Here is a 17,977-nt window from a genome sequence, read left to right as displayed (position 1 = left end):
TTGGTCGTTTTTGTAAAAGAAGAAAAGTAATTTTACTCTCTGAGTTTAATGAACTAACAGAGACTTTCAATAGTTTTTTGACTTGAAACATTTTTCTCTTTATTAACAAAGATCGCGCATAACGCACTTGTGGCCTATTTTTTTAAATATTCCGCTTGGGTGTTTCGTAATATGAATTAAATTTGTTCAGAAACTATTAGTGTCGTTTTATTTACGTTCACCTATCCTTTGTTAAAGAATCAAGAAGAGAAATGACATTTAAAATGGTAAGTAAAAGAAAAATGTGTTCGGAAAATTTAGTCGCCCTGTATATCGTAGCTGAATTAAATAAGTAAAAGGGGTGTAAGATGGCTTGATAAAATTACCTAAATCAATTCTACTGAAATTTGTTTGATTATACGTGTTAAAATGTATAATAAATCAGTTTTTAAAAAGTAGTTCATATGTACCAAATTGTTTCAAGCGTACAGTGACTTATAACTTGTTTTATTTTATTTCCTCACATTGCTAATGTATAATAAATTGATCTAGGTAGAAACAAAATACATGTTTTGAGAATTTATCTTTCATACTAGAATAGTAGTGAAAATTTGGACTTGGTGATTGGAGTACTAGGTCAACGAGACAGAAGAGTTAGATTTTTTTCGAAAATCGCTAATTACGGCCAAACTAATTAAGGTAGAGAAGTGCCTTTAGGGCCATTTGATAGACAATTCAATTCTCTATCTGTGCAGAAAACTTGGTACCAATAAGGAATAGTTTGTTTTCCGTTCCAATAAATTTCTATAGCCTTGCACGATTTTTTGCATCAAATTTTTTTCTGCTCCGATTGTGCCCTTATAGAGGGCTGAATTCCCTATCGAGTACCCTCTTCTGTTCTCCGATATCTCTCATAGTTTTTGAAATGCTTTAATTTTTTAAAAGGCTTTAATTTTTGAAACGAGGTCAAAATGCTAGAGTCAACAGAAATATCGTTGATCGATGCTATATTTACATGTAGTACTCATTTTGTTTCTTACCTCTTCACCCTTATGCGGTCCTGATACAAATCAGTGATTTTGGCTAGGTTTAAAAATTTTCGTGCAATCGTCAAGTTGAATTTTCTCGTATTTGTATCAGGAGTACATAAGAGCGACTAGGTAAATATTGGTTCTCAATTTACTCCTTACCTCTTCACACTTAGTATGTGTTCCTGATAGAAACTCTCTGCGAAGTACAGTATGATCGAATAAAAACGGCGTCAGCGATGGCTATGAAATGAAGATCGCTGTCATTTTATATGTAAAATTATATGGGAAATGTCAACGATCGTCATTTCCCAGCCAACTGGACGCCGTTTTTTTTTTCGATCATACGGTATTATGAATCAAGTTTGTTTTACTAAAAATAACTCAACTGAACACATAAGGTGTTCACGTAAATATATTCGGCAATATGATTTAATAAAACAACGATTAGAAGAAATTATCCTTTACTATGTATTATACAACAAAAACAGTAGCAAGCATTTTCCAAAAAAACGGATATGTTCCCGACCTAAATAATCTTATCACAAAAAATTAAGGTACTGTACAAAACAAAGGGATATAGCCATGAAAATTTCTACAATTCGATAAGAGTGACCCAGTCTGAAGTATTATCATAGAAAATATATGACACAATAAATATTATTTTATACTTTTCAGACTTCTAAACTGATATAACATGCACGTACTACCCATACTACATTTTACAATTGATAATAATTTATAAAAAATAACACATTTTCTGAACATACTCCCTAGATAGAGGGCCTTAAAAATCCGTATACAGGGTGATCCAAATTGTATTCGGGAAATTTCATATCATAAAAAATCATATTCTGCAGATAAAAATGAGAAAAACAAGTTCGTATAAATATTTTATTAGAGGGTGTAGAAGTTAGTGAAGTAATTTTTATTTCAAATTTTTCCAAATAATTTCTGATCTACAGTGGATAGTTGGATGAATATTGGGGTCTGGGTATTTTTTACCATGAGAAATTTGATTAATGAGTTGAAGAGTAATAACTTTTTTATTTTATTTTCGTTTATATTCTTATAGTAAAGTATTAAATAATTCTAGTAATTTAAAAAAAAATATTTATTTGCTATTTGCGATTTATAACTGCGAAATACTAGAATTTAAAGGACTAATAAAAATATAGGATCTTCTTTCAATGCGCAGTAGGGAACGCAACATTTACCGGCAGCCACACGAGCCGCATGCTGTTCTAGAAAGCATAGTAAAAGATATATCAAAGAGCCAGACGTCTTAAAATACTTGTTTTTCCGACATTGCTAGCTCTCGTACTAATAGATGTTAGTTAAAAAAACATTTATAAAAAACGAAATTATTTAAAAAAATTCGAAATAAAAATTGAAATTTCTACTCCCTGTATCTCCAAAGCATTTTACGATATGCTTTTATACAAACTGTTTTACTTATTTTGATCTACAGAATACGTTGTCGAAGTTCCCGATTACATTTCGGACCACCCTGTATATTAACACCCCGTATCGTGTATCGTACACACGCCTAGTGCGTAACGAATTAAGTAAATATATGTAGGTACCAAAATCGATAGACTAAATTAAATATAAATAATAAAGTTAAAACATAACCTCTACATAATAAATTTCCCTTATGTAAGGGTTTCTCTATACAAAAATATTACAAAATAAGTTAACAAAAAAAACTGTATAGAACTATGATGTATTTAAAAAGAAATCTCTTTCTTCATGTCCAGCGTTAACGGATCCGGTTTTATCATATCAGGTAAGTTCTGAAAAGAACAAATATTTTAATATTTAATAATAATATTCAAGTCTTTGATGACGTCAACTTTTATTGATATCTCTATACAGGCTGTACCAGGCTGAGCGTGTATTAAGTTTTAGCAGCAGCATTTATAATATAGTAAATTCAAATAATTATTTTTTTGGCAGAAGGAAATAAACTGTCTGATGGTCTGACACTTAATCTCAAAGGAAGCTAGATAAAATGAAGAAAAAATTACGCTTTGAAACTAAATTTTAAATAACTTGAAAACGATTTATTTTAGGTATAGGAACATGTATAATCAAAAAGTAACGAACTGAAAATCCCTTTCTCTAATGAAATAAAAAAAATCAAAAAGGTTCCATTTGAAAAAAAAACAATTCACAAAAACGGTTAATGTTAGGTATAGAGTGTTTGATATCAAAATTCATAAAATTTTACAGAGAATGTAAGTATGTAATAAAAAATGGGAGTCCCCATTTAAAATAAGAAAGTTGCTGTCAACTTCCTGTATTTCCGGAAGTGCCGCCATATTGAAAATATTTTTAATTGGTAGATCTCATTGTGAAACAATGATGTGCGAAACATCTCCGATCTAAATCTTGTAGTTCTCTAGAAACTTCTAATGCACACTCAGCCTGGGACACTCTGTATATCATTAGTTGTTCATTAAATAACATAATTTGTTTACTATACTCTATCTTACCTCTAAAATAATGGGGTTGTTCATTTGAATGCTCGTCGAATACACGTTTATCCTTTGCATTTCCTGTTGCTGCACCTGGTGGCTCATCTGTTGATGTTGAACGGCTTCAACATGTTGCTGATGCTGAGCTGCTTGCTGAGCCTGTCTTTCCATTTCCTCTCTGTAACAGAAGCAATTAAATAGTGATGTGTCGGTATTTGAGTAACGCGATTTTGGAGCGGTATTTTTTTGTAACGTTGTGTCGCGCTCCACAACGAATCAGGAACCTATTACTGAAGAACGACGACAAAATTATAAATTATTTATAATTTGCAAATAAATTATTTATAATCGCTCTTAAAGTTACCTCGAACCATAGTAACCGCATAGTAGTGATGGGCAAAACTGTTATTTTTAGATATCAGTTGAAACTGTTATAGTTATTTATAAATAACAGCTTAAAAATAACAGGTTTCTTTATTTTATTGCTAAATATCTGAAATAGTATGAAGCGGTCATCGCCAGGCGTATTAACGCAGTTGCAAGTTGCAACAATGACATGCTCGGTGGTAGTATTTCCAGGGTGTCAAAACATTTCTAAATATCGATTGTTATCTAAAATACCTCTCTAAAAACGGTCGTTGTTTACAAATAAGCGCTGTTTACAAATTGCGATATAAAAAAGCCAAAATTCCGCCACTCGTCTATACGTATACATTCCGATCTACCTACGCCTTGCCCCTCGATCGGCGTAGATCCTGAATTGCGTAGCAGTGTACAGGGTGCATCTCACTCGACGGGCGAGAAGCTCTTAGTTATAATTTTACCATATGCGGTCAAAAAATAGCAATATAAGAAAATGTGTAGTATATTCTTCATAAGTAAACCAACTACACACTAGAGTTCGAATTAATTTCACACTTAAATTAGCGTGTACCAGCGACTTCGTTCGCGTCGAATTAATAATTTGTAATGGTGATGATAAAGCAAAGCAAGAATTTCTATTAACATACAAACTGGATAAAATTTTCTCACATTTGCCAAAAATAAGCTTTAAACGTCAAGCAGTTTAAGCAGAATCGTGGTTAATCAATTACTCAACTTTTTGGAACACCCTGTATTATTTTTTTAAAAATTTCAAAATATGTAAAAAAACAAAATAAATTATGCGTGTCCAAGCGTTTTCCCGAAAGACTAACCGTTTTTTAAATAACAAATATTGTAATATTTGAGGGGCTATCTCGAATCTTAAATTCCAAGGGGTTTTCACCCTCTTGGAATTTAAGATTCGAGAAACCTCTCCTTATCGAACCTCAACCCCACAGTCAATCCGTTTGCCAAAAATCAGCTTTAAACGTCAAGCAGTTTAAGCAGAATCGTGATTACTCAATGGTCACATTTTATGAAACACCCTGTATATATTTTTAAAAAATCTTAAAATATGTAAAACAACGAAATAAAATATACGTGTTTAAGAGTTTTCCGAAAAACTCACCGGTTTTTAAATAAAAAATATTCTAATATTTGAGGGTGGTTTCACCCCCTTAGAATTCGAGTTTCGAAAAATCCCTTCTTATCGAACCTCTACACCCTAAAGTTAATCCGTTTTCCAAAAATCAGCTTTTTACGTCAAGGGCTTTAAGCAGGATCGTGATTAATCAATGACCAGATTTTTCAAAACACCCTGTATACATTTTTAAAAAATCTTAAAATATTATTCTGAAAATTTTTCAGAATAAATAAATACCTAAATATTAAAACTTAATAACGTACTGAAACATACTGCGCCATAATATCTCGACCTCTGCCCGTTATGCTCGTAACACGTTGAAAAACAATATATCTAAAAGAACTGATGCGTTATTCTCCAACCTGTTTCGAACTTCCAACGACAATCGACCGATGCAGCAGCGTTCCCTTCCCACTCCGATTATCTCGACTGTCACCCTGTTATGCTCGTAACAGGTTGAAAAACAACGTATCTAAAATGACTGCTTCTCCAACCCGTTGCGAGCCTCCATCGACAATCGACCGATGCAGCAGCCTTCCTTTCCCACTCCTGTTATCTCGACCGCCAGGCGTTATGCCCGCAAATGTTTCAAAAAACCTGCTTCTTTTATATCCTATTATTTTTAAGCTGTTGTAAGCCCAATACGACCGTCGACGGGATCGACCGAAGCAGCTACGTTCGCCGTAGCGCATTCCCCACTCCGTTGTCTCGCCGCCTGTATCGATGGTTGACGAAATAACATGTTTTCCATCCATACTAGTTGTTTTTTGGAATTGCTTCGAGCAGCATAGAATTTTGGGGCGGTGCAGAGCGCCGACTTCGTTTTTCGTTTCACGAGCGGCCGATCTCTACGTGTCGTTATTTTATATCTGTTATTTTTTAGAAGTAGTAACGGTTGCGTTATGTTATTTCTAAATAATTGTTATAAAATAACAGATAGTTAAGTAACAACCCATCACTACCGCATAGCGACGTGTTTAGCACCAGCCATCGCGATTTCGTCGGTAGTCAACAGTAGTAACTGGAACTGGTATGTAAGCCGTCGCGTTCCTAGAGCCGTAGTTCTGCCTGTCGCGAATAGAAGTAACTGGTCCCTGCTGTAACTGATTATCGATGTACCTCGTTCCAGCAGTCGCTGGAGCGCTTCTAGGGTTCCGGTTGTGCCTGTCGCGATTTGGTCGGTTACTATTGGCGTTGGTGCTCCCGTCGCTACGTTACTTTCGAAATAGCGATTTTTGGTATGTACTAGACATGGCATAAAATAGCGTTGTTTGAAAGATGAAACGCAAAAGCAAATAAAATAAAATAAAAATATTTTATTTGCTTTTATACATTTATATAAGTTTTTATTGACAAAAGCCAGTATCTGGGACGGCTTTATAGAGGGTAATCCTCCATCTCCAATATCAGTTGTATCTAAGTTTATGGCACGAATGATTGTAACAGCTAGTAGAATTGTAAGAACCTGACAACATTGGTTGGGAGTAGGTAGGTACGAATGCCAGAAATACTGCATAAGCGTGATACTTTGGAAGTCGGAACGTCGGTTACAAAATTGCGATATTTTGTCGCGGTATTTTTCTGGAACGGTCGCTGTTGTAACGCGACTCACATGGAACCGGTATTCCCATCACTACAATTAAATCAGAGAACGAATCATAAATTAAGGAATAAAATACTTACTTTCTTTTTTTAACCGATCCAGAGTGGAATCTGCCTCCTTCACCTCTAATTCTGTTCATGGCGTGTCGATGTCTAGATTCGTGAAGATATTTCTAGAAAAATAAATAATTTGTTTGGTTAATGTTATTTATCGGGTGGATAGTATTGAGGCTGAGAATTTTCAAGCTTCGCATATTTAAAGCTAAAATATAATTTTAAATAAAAAAAAATGTATATAAATTACTCACAGGTCTTTCTTTTGGTATTTTCCCTTCAGCTTCTAACTTCGCCCGAGCTTGCCGTCTCTTCAAAATTCTTCTGTACTGTTTGGCGTTGACATACAATGGTTCTTCTTCAAGAAATTCTTGACCCGGTATTGGAACTCTTTGGAACTGTGTTGAACTAGATGCTGGCACCATCTATTTAAAGAAGTAGATCATTGTAATATTAAATTACATAGCGAGTAAAGATGTGTTTGATTACTCCAGGGTTTGTATACCACTTTATATACCACCACACCATTAATCAAAGTGTCTAAGGACAATACTTTAGTTTAAAAAGGCCTTATTAACATAAATGTGATAAATGTTAACCTCCACTAACATAAAAAATAAAATTAAAAATTAAAAAATTATCATAAATCATTTTTTTCCAATGGAAACCCACTTTTTTTATTTCGCTAGTAAAAAGGCTTTTTAATTCGTTACTTTTTAACTATACATGTTCCTATACCTAAAATAAATAGTTTTAAAGTTATTTAAGATTTAGTTTTAAAGCGTATATTTTTCTTGATTTTAACCAGTAGCACAGAATATCTAGCTACGCAACAGAAAAATATTCGAAATGAAAGAGCTAAAATTGCACAAATAAAATACTAGATGGCGCGACAATATCATAATCAGAATATAATTGGAAATTTTCAACTTTCGGTTTTGGATCGACGTAGATCGACGGCACGTCAACGGCCTTGAAGCTTGGCTAAAAATGCACAGTTGCCAGATTCAAACAGACTTTAATTGGCCTCCCATTCTTTTTCTGGTGTATAATAATTCCTTTCTATTCTTCGTTTCTTGTCAGATACACTTATATTAATTATTCGTTTGGCTTTTAAAATAGTTTTAATTTTAAGTATATTATTAGAAAACATATGCTCTCAAAATACATTTTTAATATACACTACTTTATTATGTTAACTAAGAAAATAACTTTAACTACCTTTAAAATTAATAATATACAGAGCGATTGATAGTGATATTTATTAATGCTGAAACGTTAGTAATGAAATATACGTTTAATAATAATGGAAATGATTTATTAAAATGCAGTACAAAAAATGTTAATTGACTAAAAAAATACTATAATAATAATTTTTTCTGTATGCCACGTTATTTATATAGACCTAGGTAGATTTTAAAAAGTGACACAGGTACAATTAATAATATATTAGTTCGGCATAAAAGTTGCTGTCACCGAAATCGTACAATAAATTAAAATTCATAAAATAAATTAAAATTATTAATTAAACAAATCTTTATAAAGAAACACAAGTATATCAAATTTGGGCACAATCGAACGGCAGGAAATGGTATCGTAATATGGTACTACATTATGGTACCCCTTGATATGCTTCATGGTACCATAATATTGCAATGTCATCAAAAATACGCAAGTATAATCAAATATGAGCCCAATCGAACGTCAGGAAGTGGTATCGTAATATGGTACTATATTAAGGTACCACTTTATATATGCATCATAGTACAATGTCACCGAAGATACTTACTATACCAAGTTAAGCCCAATCGAACGCCAGGAAATGTATCGTATATGGTACTATGATATGCTCTTGATATGCTTCATGGTACCATAATATTGCAATGTCATCAAAAATATGCAAGTATATATCAAATATGAGCCCAAATGAACGTCAGGAAGTGGTATCATAATATGGTACTATAGAAGGTACCAATTTATATGCTCCATGGTGCCATCATATTACGATGTTACCGAAAATACGTAGTATACAAAGTTTATGCTCAATCGAACGCCAGGAAATGGTATCGTAATATGGTACTATATTATGGTACCCCTTAATATGCTTCATGGTACCATAATATTGTAATGTCATCAAAAATACGCAAGTATAATCAAATATGAGCCCAATCGCACGCCAGGAAATGGTATCGTATATGGTACCTCTATGTACTATTATGGTACCTCTTGATATGCTTCATGGTACCATAATATTACAATGTCACTGAAGATACGTAATATACCAAGTTTAAGCCCAATCGAACGCCATGTATCGTAATATGGTACTATATTACGGTATCACTTGCATCATGGTACCATAATATTGCAATGTCATGAAAAATACGCAAGTATATATCAAATACCGTACGATACCGAAAAAAACGGCGTCCAGTTGGCTGGGAAAAGACGATCGATGCCATTTCCCATATAAATTTACACATAAAATGACAGCGATTTTCATTTCATAGCCATCGCTAACGCCGTTTTTTCCCGATCATACGGTATGAACACAATCGAACGTCAGGAAGTGGTGTCGTAATAGTAGAACAATACTTATTTTATTGTCGCCGAATTACAATCAAAATTCAGGATTCAGTTAGAATCAAACGTCAGGAAGTGATTTTAATTCAGCTCGTAAGATTTAACTCCAACTAACATGGCGAGTTAAATACTTAAACGTTTGAAAAAAGAGCTCTAATCTATTTTAATATGTTTAAATGATGTAGCAAATTTGAAGCTAAGCTTTATCAGGAAATATTACAATATAAATTACACAATGGCAACACTGCATAAAATTCTTTTAAATTTCGTTTGTAGAAAACTGTTTTCTTTTAAATTTATCGCCCTCTGTTATGTAGTAGTGAAACTACCGCATCAAAATATCCGATTTGGAGACAGGCTTTTAAAGCCTGTCTCTTTTTGAGACCTACGATTTTATGCATGTAACGAGGCTTCTGTTGCGTAGCTAGATATTCTGTGCCAGTAGGCTATGACTTTAAACGTCAAGTAATAGAATAGATAAAACAATAGATCTGGCCATGTTATATTGTGACGCTTTGTTCAAAATGCAGCATTATTTTCGAGCCAACTTTGCGCTGTTTTTTCTTCGATCATACGGAATATTATTAATAATATCAACTATTAGATATCGCTAAAGAGCGAAAATACGAGATATATTTTTATAAATACACTTTTTAAATTCTTAAGCAGGCAATATTTATACTATAAATACTGCCTGATAATTAATTTTCTGACAGATGGAAATAAATTGTCTGACCGTTTGACACTTAATGTCAAAGGAAGCTAGATAAAATGAAGAAAAATATACGTTTTCAAACTAAATCTTAAAATAACTTAAAAACGATTTATTTTAGGCATTAGTGAAATAAAAAAAGGTGGGTTTCCATTTGAAAAAAATGATTTATGATAATTTTTTAATCACTCAATTCCATGACAGCTACCGCCATTATTAACTATTTCATTTTTTAAATAGATAGCCACATGTCTTCTCTTTATATCACAGTGGCTGTGGCAATCACTAAGTTTGACTTTTAGGCTATACAAATTTTTTTGACAGGTAGTTTTTTTCGTCCAAAAATTTTAAATTTTTTTCTCTCAAAAACGGTTAATGTTAGATATAGAGTGTTTAATATCAAAATTCATAAAATTTTACAGAGAATTTAAGTACATAATAAAAAATGGGGGCACCCATTTAACATAAGAAAGTTGCTGTCAACTTCCGGTATTTCCGGAAGTGCCGCCATATTGAAAATATTTTTAATCGATAGATCTCGTTGTAAAACAATGATGTGCAAAAAATCTCCGATCTAGATTTTGTGGTTCTCTAGAAACTTCTAATGCACGCTCAGCCTGGGACACCCTGTATACACTTTTGTTTTAATCATGTGCTGATCTTCCGCCAAAATCACAAATGATGAATCCCTCAACCATACAAACGAACTACCAAGCTTAGAATCGATAGTAACAGCGATGAAGATCATTCTCTTTCGATTTAATCATCCAAACCATCCGAGAGTTGCGTATCTTCACCGCTATCTCAGTTTTTTACTACGTACGTCCGGATTGGTCCTCACCATGACTAAATTCCCATTAGCCATAGCCAGTTGTCCGTTGGGCGCCTGTTGGACTACTGTGGGCGCGGTAGGTGACGTCACGGTAGGCTGGGCCACCGTCTGGGTCGTCGTAGGCTGGGGTGCGTTGGCTATTTGAACTAGGTTACCGTTGATATTTAATACTGAAAAAAAATGGAAATTAATATACCGCTAATATCTGCAAACCCGTTAAAAATTTTAAAATACTTCAAATATAAAAAATGTTAATTATTTAATTATCCATCAAACAAAAAATACCTGTTGGAGCTTGTTGCAAATTGCTGCCTTCAATAACAGCACTGGGTTGATATATAAACGTTTGGCCATCCATTGTTTGAACAATTTGGGGCTGTTGAGCTTGCTGGACTAATACTTGTCCCTGTTGAAGACTACTCACAGGAACCACCTACAAATATAACAGTAATATAAGAATAAAAATAACCAATCAAAAAAGAAAGTAATCAGGCACATGGAAACCAGTTTCACGGTAACTTTTTAATAGTACCTAAATGTATTATGTATATTTATTTGCCTGCGATTAGTAGGTAATCTACCTCTTAATCTATGTATATGCAAAAAAAAACAATATAAAAAAATGCTATACACATATTTTGTACATATTTAATGCTGATTAACTTGGTATCAACGCCGAAACCACTTGACATAGAAGCACAAAATTTGGCACATAAGATCCTTGAGTATGTAAGTGAGCACTAAGAAGAAATTTTTGAAAATTTGCCCTCTAAAGGGGTGAAATAAGGGGTGAATTTTGTATACAAAAAAAAATAAAATCTGTCCTAGCACTTGAAAATTTGCACTGAGGTCTCTTATGTGGCGTAATTGTAAATTAACAGTCAGAAGCGACTTTCGAAAATTCATCTCCTAAGGGGGTGAAACCAGGGGGGTGACAGTAAACCGGAAAATTGGAAACAGTTCTGGCGCGGTCTTACCCAGGCAGAAAGCATGGCCTTCTAGACTGTCCTAGACAAAAATCTGACTATTTCTATATGATTTCTGTCAATTTCTGCTACGGAACATTTTTATGCACGTCGGCATCTTCTGTTCGTTTGTTCTTTTGTCTTTTGTCTGTGTGTCAGCGTCAGCTCCCGAGGCCTCTGGCAAGGTCGGGCGCCATTTTAATTTTTGCCGTTTAGATTTGATTGGAAGTTTGTTTCTGATATTTCGGCTGAAATTTATAAGTACAAAGATGTTTTTTGATATAAAGTTCCTTGTTAACACTTTAATAAAGTATATATGATATTAATTACATGAAGAAAATGATGAAATCGACGTTTCTGCGTGTAGTAGGTATGGGCCATATTATATGTAAAAATAGGTAATATATTAACTGTTTTTATATTTTTTAGCTTTAAACCCAAGGATCTTGGGATATTCTTTGCCAAGGATTTTTCCGTATCTCTACTTTAAAGACAGATCGGTGATTTTGAGCAATTGAAAGCAAGTTATACAAGGTAAATTATGATTATTGAACTATTATTAGCCTACATTAATTTTCTACAAGATGAACAGAAATGCGTAATTACATATCACATAGGTACCTATTATGTATTTTCATAGCAATAATGCTATAAATCTATGTATGTAGATTATTTTTAAAATACAAATGAGGTATTAGATGTATATGTATCATATTTTTTATTCATTTTATTTTCATTCAAGTCCTGTTTGATTTAATTCACAAAAGTTTTATGTACCTATATTTATGTTTTTTACATATTTTTTTTTGATTTCAGGTTTTGTGTGGGTTCCGGTTGCCTTTTTCCTGGTTCCAGTTATTAAGTTTTATGCCCGTGAAGCTGTGAAAACATTTATTTATCTTCAAGTTTCTGTAAGTCAATGCACTGTTACTTTACTAATTCACTTTAACACAGCATCTCTGATATTATTTGAATATTTGATATTGATACAGTAGTTTATTGGATTATAGCTCTTTAATTGTGTTGATTTGCATATTTACATTGTTCTAAATTCCAAATAAATATTTTTGAGTAATTTTGTTGTATTATTTACTACTAAAAAGTATATTAACCCTCATTTAAACCTCCTGAACAGCCCGCCATTAAAAACCGGAAACGGAAATAAATTTCATAAAATTGAAATTGTCATGTCTATGTCATGTCAAATGTCCCAGCCGCCATATCTGAAAATTAGTTACCCAGGCAGCCACGCTGTTTCCATAATTTAACATTGACTTGACACTTCTTCTTGTATTTATTATTTTATGGGTGAAACTAGGGGTGAAGGTGAAATGTATGATTTTTTTGAAAAATTATTCCTAGCAGTATGAAATTTTGTAGTGACGAAGGTGAGTATTTAGAAACGAGTTTTTTGGAAATTCATCTCCTAAGAGGGTGAAATAAGGGTTCAAGAAGAAATTTTCGAAAATTCATCTCCTAAGAGGGTGAAACTGGGGGTGAAATTTTGTATGATTTTTTTGAAAAATTAGTCCTAGGAGTGTATGAAATTTTGTAGTGACGAAAGTGAGTACTTAGAAACTAGTTTTTTGGAAATGCATCTCCTAAGAGGGTGAACTAGGGGATAAAAGTTGGTACAAAAATTTGTAAAAATCCGTATTAAATTTCGCATAAACGTTCCTTAGATAACGTAACTGAGCACTAAAAAGAATTTTTTGGATATTCGCCCTCTAAGGAGGTGAATGCTCTGAAAAAAAAGGTGTCCTAGCAGTATGAAATCTTGCACAGAGATGTGGCGTAACTTAACTGTTAGGAGCGAATTTCGAAAATTCATCACCAGTTAAACTAGGGGTGAAATTATGTATGATTTTTTTTTTGAAAAATTAGTCCTAGGAGTATGAAATCTTGTACTGACGAAAGTGAGTACTTAGAAACGAGTTTTTAACGTATCTGAGCATTAAAAAGCCCTTATTATTCGCCCTTTAAGGAGGTGAATGCTCTCAAAAAAATCTGTCCTAGCAGTATGAAATTTTGCACAGAGGTCTCTTCTGTGGCGTAATTGAACAGTTAGAAGCGATTTTTGAAAATGCTTCACCTAAGGGGGTGAAACTGGGAGTGAAATTATGTATATTTTTGAAAAATTAGTCCTAAGAGTATGAAATTTTGTAGTGACAAAAGTGCGTACTTAGGAACGAGTTTTTTGGAAATTCATCTCCTAAGAGGGTGAAATAAGGGGTGAAAGTTGGTAAAAAAATTTGTAAAAATCCATATTAAATTTTGCATAAATGTTCCTTAGATAACGTAACTGAGCACAAAAAATAATTTTTTGGATATTCGCCCTCTAAGGAGGTGAATGCTCTGAAAAAAATGTGTCCTAGCAGTATGAAATCTTGCACAGAGGTCTCTTATGTGGCGTAACTTAACAGTTAGGAGCGATTTTCGAAAATTCATCACCTAATGGGGTGAAACTGGGGGTGAAATTATGTATGATTTTTTTTTTGAAAAATTAGTCCTAGGAGTATGAAATCTTGTACTGACGAAAGTTAGTACTTAGAAACGAGTTTTTTGGAATTTCATATCCTAAGAGGGTGAAATAAAGGGTGAAAGTTGGTACAAAAAATTGTTAAAATCCGTATTAAATTTTGCATAAACGTTCCTTAGATAACGTAACTGAGCACTAAAAAGAATTTTTTGGATATTCGCCCTCTAAGGCGGTGAATGCTCTGAAAAAAAGGTGTCCTAGCAGTATGAAATCTTGCACAGAGATGTGGCGTAACTTAACTGTTAGGAGCGATTTTCGAAAATCCATTACCTAAAGGGGTGAAACTGGGGGTGAAATTATGTATGATTTTTTTTGAAAAATTAGTCCTAGGAGTATGAAATCTTGTACTGACGAAAGTGAGTACTTAGAAACAAGTTTTTAACGTATCTGAGCATTAAAAATCCCGTATTATTCGCCCTTTAAAGAGGTGAATGCTCTCAAAAAAATCTGTCCTAGCAGTATGAAATTTTGCACAGAGGTCTCTTATGTGGCGTAATTGAACAGTTAGAAGCGATTTTTGAAAATGCTTCGCCTAAGAGGGTGAAACTGGAAGTAAAATTATGTATATTTTTGAAAAATTCCTAAGAGTATGAAATTTTGTAGTGACGACAGTGAGTACTTAGAAACGAGTTTTTAACGTATCTGAGCATTAAAAATCCCGTATTATTCGCCCTTTAAGGAGGTGAATGCTCTCAAAAAAATCTGTCCTAGCAGTATGAAATTTTGCACAGAGATCTCTTATGTGGCGTAATTGAACAGTTAGAAGGGATTTTTGAAAATGCTTCACCTAAGAGGGTGAAACTGGAAGTGAAATTATGTATATTTTTGAAAAATTCCTAAGAGTATGAAATTTTGTAGTGACGACAGTGAGTACTTAGAAACGAGTTTTTTGGAAATTCATCTCCTAAGAGGGTGAAATAAAGGGTGAAAGTTGGTACAAAAATTGGTTAAAATCCTTATTAAATTTTGCATAAACGTTCCTTAGGTAACGTAACTGAGCACTAAAAAGCAATTTTTGGGAATTCGCCCTCTAAGGAGGTGAATGAAAAAATCTGTCCTAGCAGTATGAAATTTTGCACAGAGGTCTCTTATGTGGCGTAATTAAATAGTTAGAAGAAATTTTCGAAAATTCATCCCCTAAGAGGGTGAAACTGGGGGTGAAATTTTGTATGATTTTTTTGAAAAATTAGTCCTAGGAGTGTATGAAATTTTGTAGTGACGAAAGTGAGTACTTAGAAACTAGTTTTTTGGAAATGCATCTCCTAAGAGGGTGAACTAGGGGATAAAAGTTGGTACAGAAATTTGTTAAAATCCATATTAAATTTTGCATAAACGTTCCTTAGATAACGTAACTGAGCACTAAAAATAATTTTTTGGATATTCGCCCTCTAAGGAGGTGAATGCTCTGAAAAAAATGTGTCCTAGCAGTATGAAATCTTGCACAGAGGTCTCTTATGTGGCGTAACTTAACAGTTAGGAGCGATTTTCGAAAATTCATCACCTAAAGGGGTGAAACTGGGGGTGAAATTATGTATGATTTTTTTTTGAAAAATTAGTCCTAGGAGTATGAAATCTTGTACTGACGAAAGTTAGTACTTAGAAACGAGTTTTTTGGAATTTCATACCCTAAGAGGGTGAAATAAGGGGTGAAAGTTGGTACAAAAATTTGTTAAAATCTGTATTAAATTTTGCATAAACGTTCCTTATAACTGAGCACTAAAAAGCAATTTTTGGGAATGCCCTCTAAGGAGGTGAATGCTCTGAAAAATAATATGTCCTAGGAGTATGAAAATCTTTCCTTAAACCTCAGAAGCACAAAATTTGCAGAAAGATTTATTTAAATGGCTTACTATGGGGGGTTAATCACCGCGACCTTACCTTAGATCTATTGTGTATTACATATCACAAATAATTTTTTTTTAAATTATCCCGTTGGCGGGGTAGGGAGTGAAAAATTATACAAAAATTCATTACATCTGAGTCTAAAAACGTAAAATAATAAATTAAAAAAAATACTTTACTGAGCGATACAAACTTTTATTCATTTCGGGGGTCAAATGAGAAATGACTATTTTTTAAACATTTGTTTTTAAGTTTACTGTAAGATGACATGAAATTCAGAATGCCTGTTTTTTTGTTAGTAAATATTTTCTATAAAAAAGTAAAAAGTTTTTGTCTACAAACTGTCAACAGATTAATACAACTTCAACTTTACCTGGATTTGTTGTAATCCCTGCGTACCATGGGTAGCCGCTACTTGAATCTGTCCACCCGACGGCACAGTGTGAACCATTATTTGTTGCCCGTTGGCTCCCTGAATCACCTGACCAGTGTTCATTTGCATCACCTGCACTTGTTGCGGACTCACACCCATGACCACTTGACCATCAGCAGTGGTCGCTATCTGTTCCATCGCTACCACTCTCCGCTACTCTCAAACTAAAATTAATATGAAATATCTTTATTATACAAAGTCTGTATCGGCTCAGGGTATATCGGAAATTCCATGTAAATTTTAAGGATGTCTATTATTGGATCCCCTACTGATTTTTGAAAAACCTTTAAAGGGAATTTTTAAAGTACCAGATCATATCTATCAACTTTGAAACTCTTCCTAAATCTTTTTCAAGTTATTATGTTTGCCAGTATTGCCAGTGTTTTACCTTTGTACAAATTACTTAAAAAAGCACTTTACTGGAGGAATTTCAAAGTAGATCAGCTGCTTGATCTAATCCAGTACTTCACAAAGTACCATTGAAAGTTTCTTCGAAAATCAATAAGGGAGCCAATGATCAACAACCTTAAAATTTACATGAGATTTCCTGTATGTCTTGAGCCAATGCATATCCCGATAGGTAATGTACACACTTTAATTGGTTCTTTAAATAGATTTAGGTATAAAAGGAATTATTATACAAATTTGTAAGACCATAAATTGACAGTGACATATTTCAGGTTTATGAAATATATTGGAAATATTCTATAATTATATTAACAAAAATGCTTAAATATAAAAGTAAAATAATAAAAAATACAGGTTATGTTACCACAAATAGTAAAAAAACATTCTGAAGTGAATATTCATCAATCCTACTAATTCAGTTTAGAAAAATATGTATATTTTATCCAGACAAAGAGTTTCTTCCATTAGCCTGTTCCAAGCAAGTAAAGTATTGCTGGAAAGGGCAGTGCTGTAGAACCCTTGTTGTGTTTTTCAAAATAAATACAAAGTAAATTAAATTTAGCTGAAAAATTCGATAATTTCCACAAGTTTGATGTAACAACGGGCGAAAACAACGAAACATCTTTCGCCATGTTCGATTCAACGTCACTATTTTCCACGGCCCACTTTGTAAACGTGTTAAATATGCATCCGAAACACAAAATCAAGAAAGAATGTTTGGAAATGAACAGGTTGCGATATCCCGAGAACTCTTGGTGGTCTTGAACACATCCGATAATTTGTGAACTTACATTGGATATTTTGCGGTGAGACTTTTCCAACGATTGGTCGACAAAATCAGACAAATCGTAGACCAATGGCTAAGACGCGCTCTGATGAACGATTGGTCGAATATGGCCGCCGCTACCACTCCCTGCGAAGCACGCTTCGGTCGATGATCCGTCGACTTATCGACGCGCGGCTAGCTACGTAGCGCGGGAAATGCGAGCCAATTACAAATTTACCGTGGACGCTCG

At 33.6% G+C, this 17,977-nt stretch overlaps 1 protein-coding gene across 4 annotated transcripts; it reads right to left on the bottom strand.

Annotated features, from left to right (window-relative positions):
• Window positions 1-1,454: 1,454 nt before the first annotated feature.
• On the bottom strand, window positions 1,455-17,922 carry LOC115874524 (nuclear transcription factor Y subunit alpha). Of its 4 annotated transcripts, none has more exons than XM_030889686.1 (8): window positions 17,753-17,922; window positions 16,494-16,717; window positions 11,060-11,207; window positions 10,784-10,944; window positions 6,905-7,075; window positions 6,678-6,769; window positions 3,506-3,665; window positions 1,455-2,803 (listed from the first exon to the last, which is right to left on the bottom strand). In XM_030889686.1, the coding sequence occupies exons 2-8, from the start codon at window positions 16,689-16,691 to the stop codon at window positions 2,738-2,740; spliced, it is 996 nt and encodes a 331-aa protein (XP_030745546.1). In that variant the 5' UTR covers window positions 16,692-16,717; window positions 17,753-17,922; the 3' UTR covers window positions 1,455-2,737. The 4 variants fall into 4 exon arrangements, with proteins under 4 accessions (XP_030745546.1, XP_030745543.1, XP_030745544.1 ...); XM_030889683.1 differs by having other exon boundaries at window positions 10,766-10,944; window positions 17,753-17,916; XM_030889684.1 differs by lacking the exon at window positions 17,753-17,922 and adding an exon at window positions 17,326-17,742 and having other exon boundaries at window positions 10,766-10,944.
• Between the last annotated feature and the right edge of the window lie 55 nt (window positions 17,923-17,977).

The sequence above is a fragment of the Sitophilus oryzae genome, unplaced genomic scaffold (genome assembly GCF_002938485.1).
Source record: "Sitophilus oryzae breed Bouriz unplaced genomic scaffold, Soryzae_2.0 scaffold_1297_pilon_pilon, whole genome shotgun sequence".
Lineage (NCBI taxonomy): Eukaryota > Metazoa > Arthropoda > Insecta > Coleoptera > Curculionidae > Sitophilus > Sitophilus oryzae.
Note: the sequence above shows the minus strand (reverse complement) of the source record. Positions and strands in the feature narration are given on the sequence as shown.

What these genes read in the sequence shown, in the direction of transcription:
- LOC115874524 (XM_030889683.1), bottom strand. Translation starts at nt 16,691, where the DNA reads ATGGAACAGATAGCGACCACTGCTGATGGTCAAGTGGTCATGGGTGTG. An exon ending in TTTGCAACAAGCTCCAACAG is followed by an intron (nt 10,945 to 11,059) that starts GTATTTTTTGTT and finishes ATTTTTTTTCAG; the next exon opens with TATTAAATATCAACGGTAAC. An exon ending in TGGTGAGGACCAATCCGGAC is followed by an intron (nt 7,076 to 10,765) that starts GTACGTAGTAAA and finishes TTCTTTAAATAG; the next exon opens with ATGGTGCCAGCATCTAGTTC.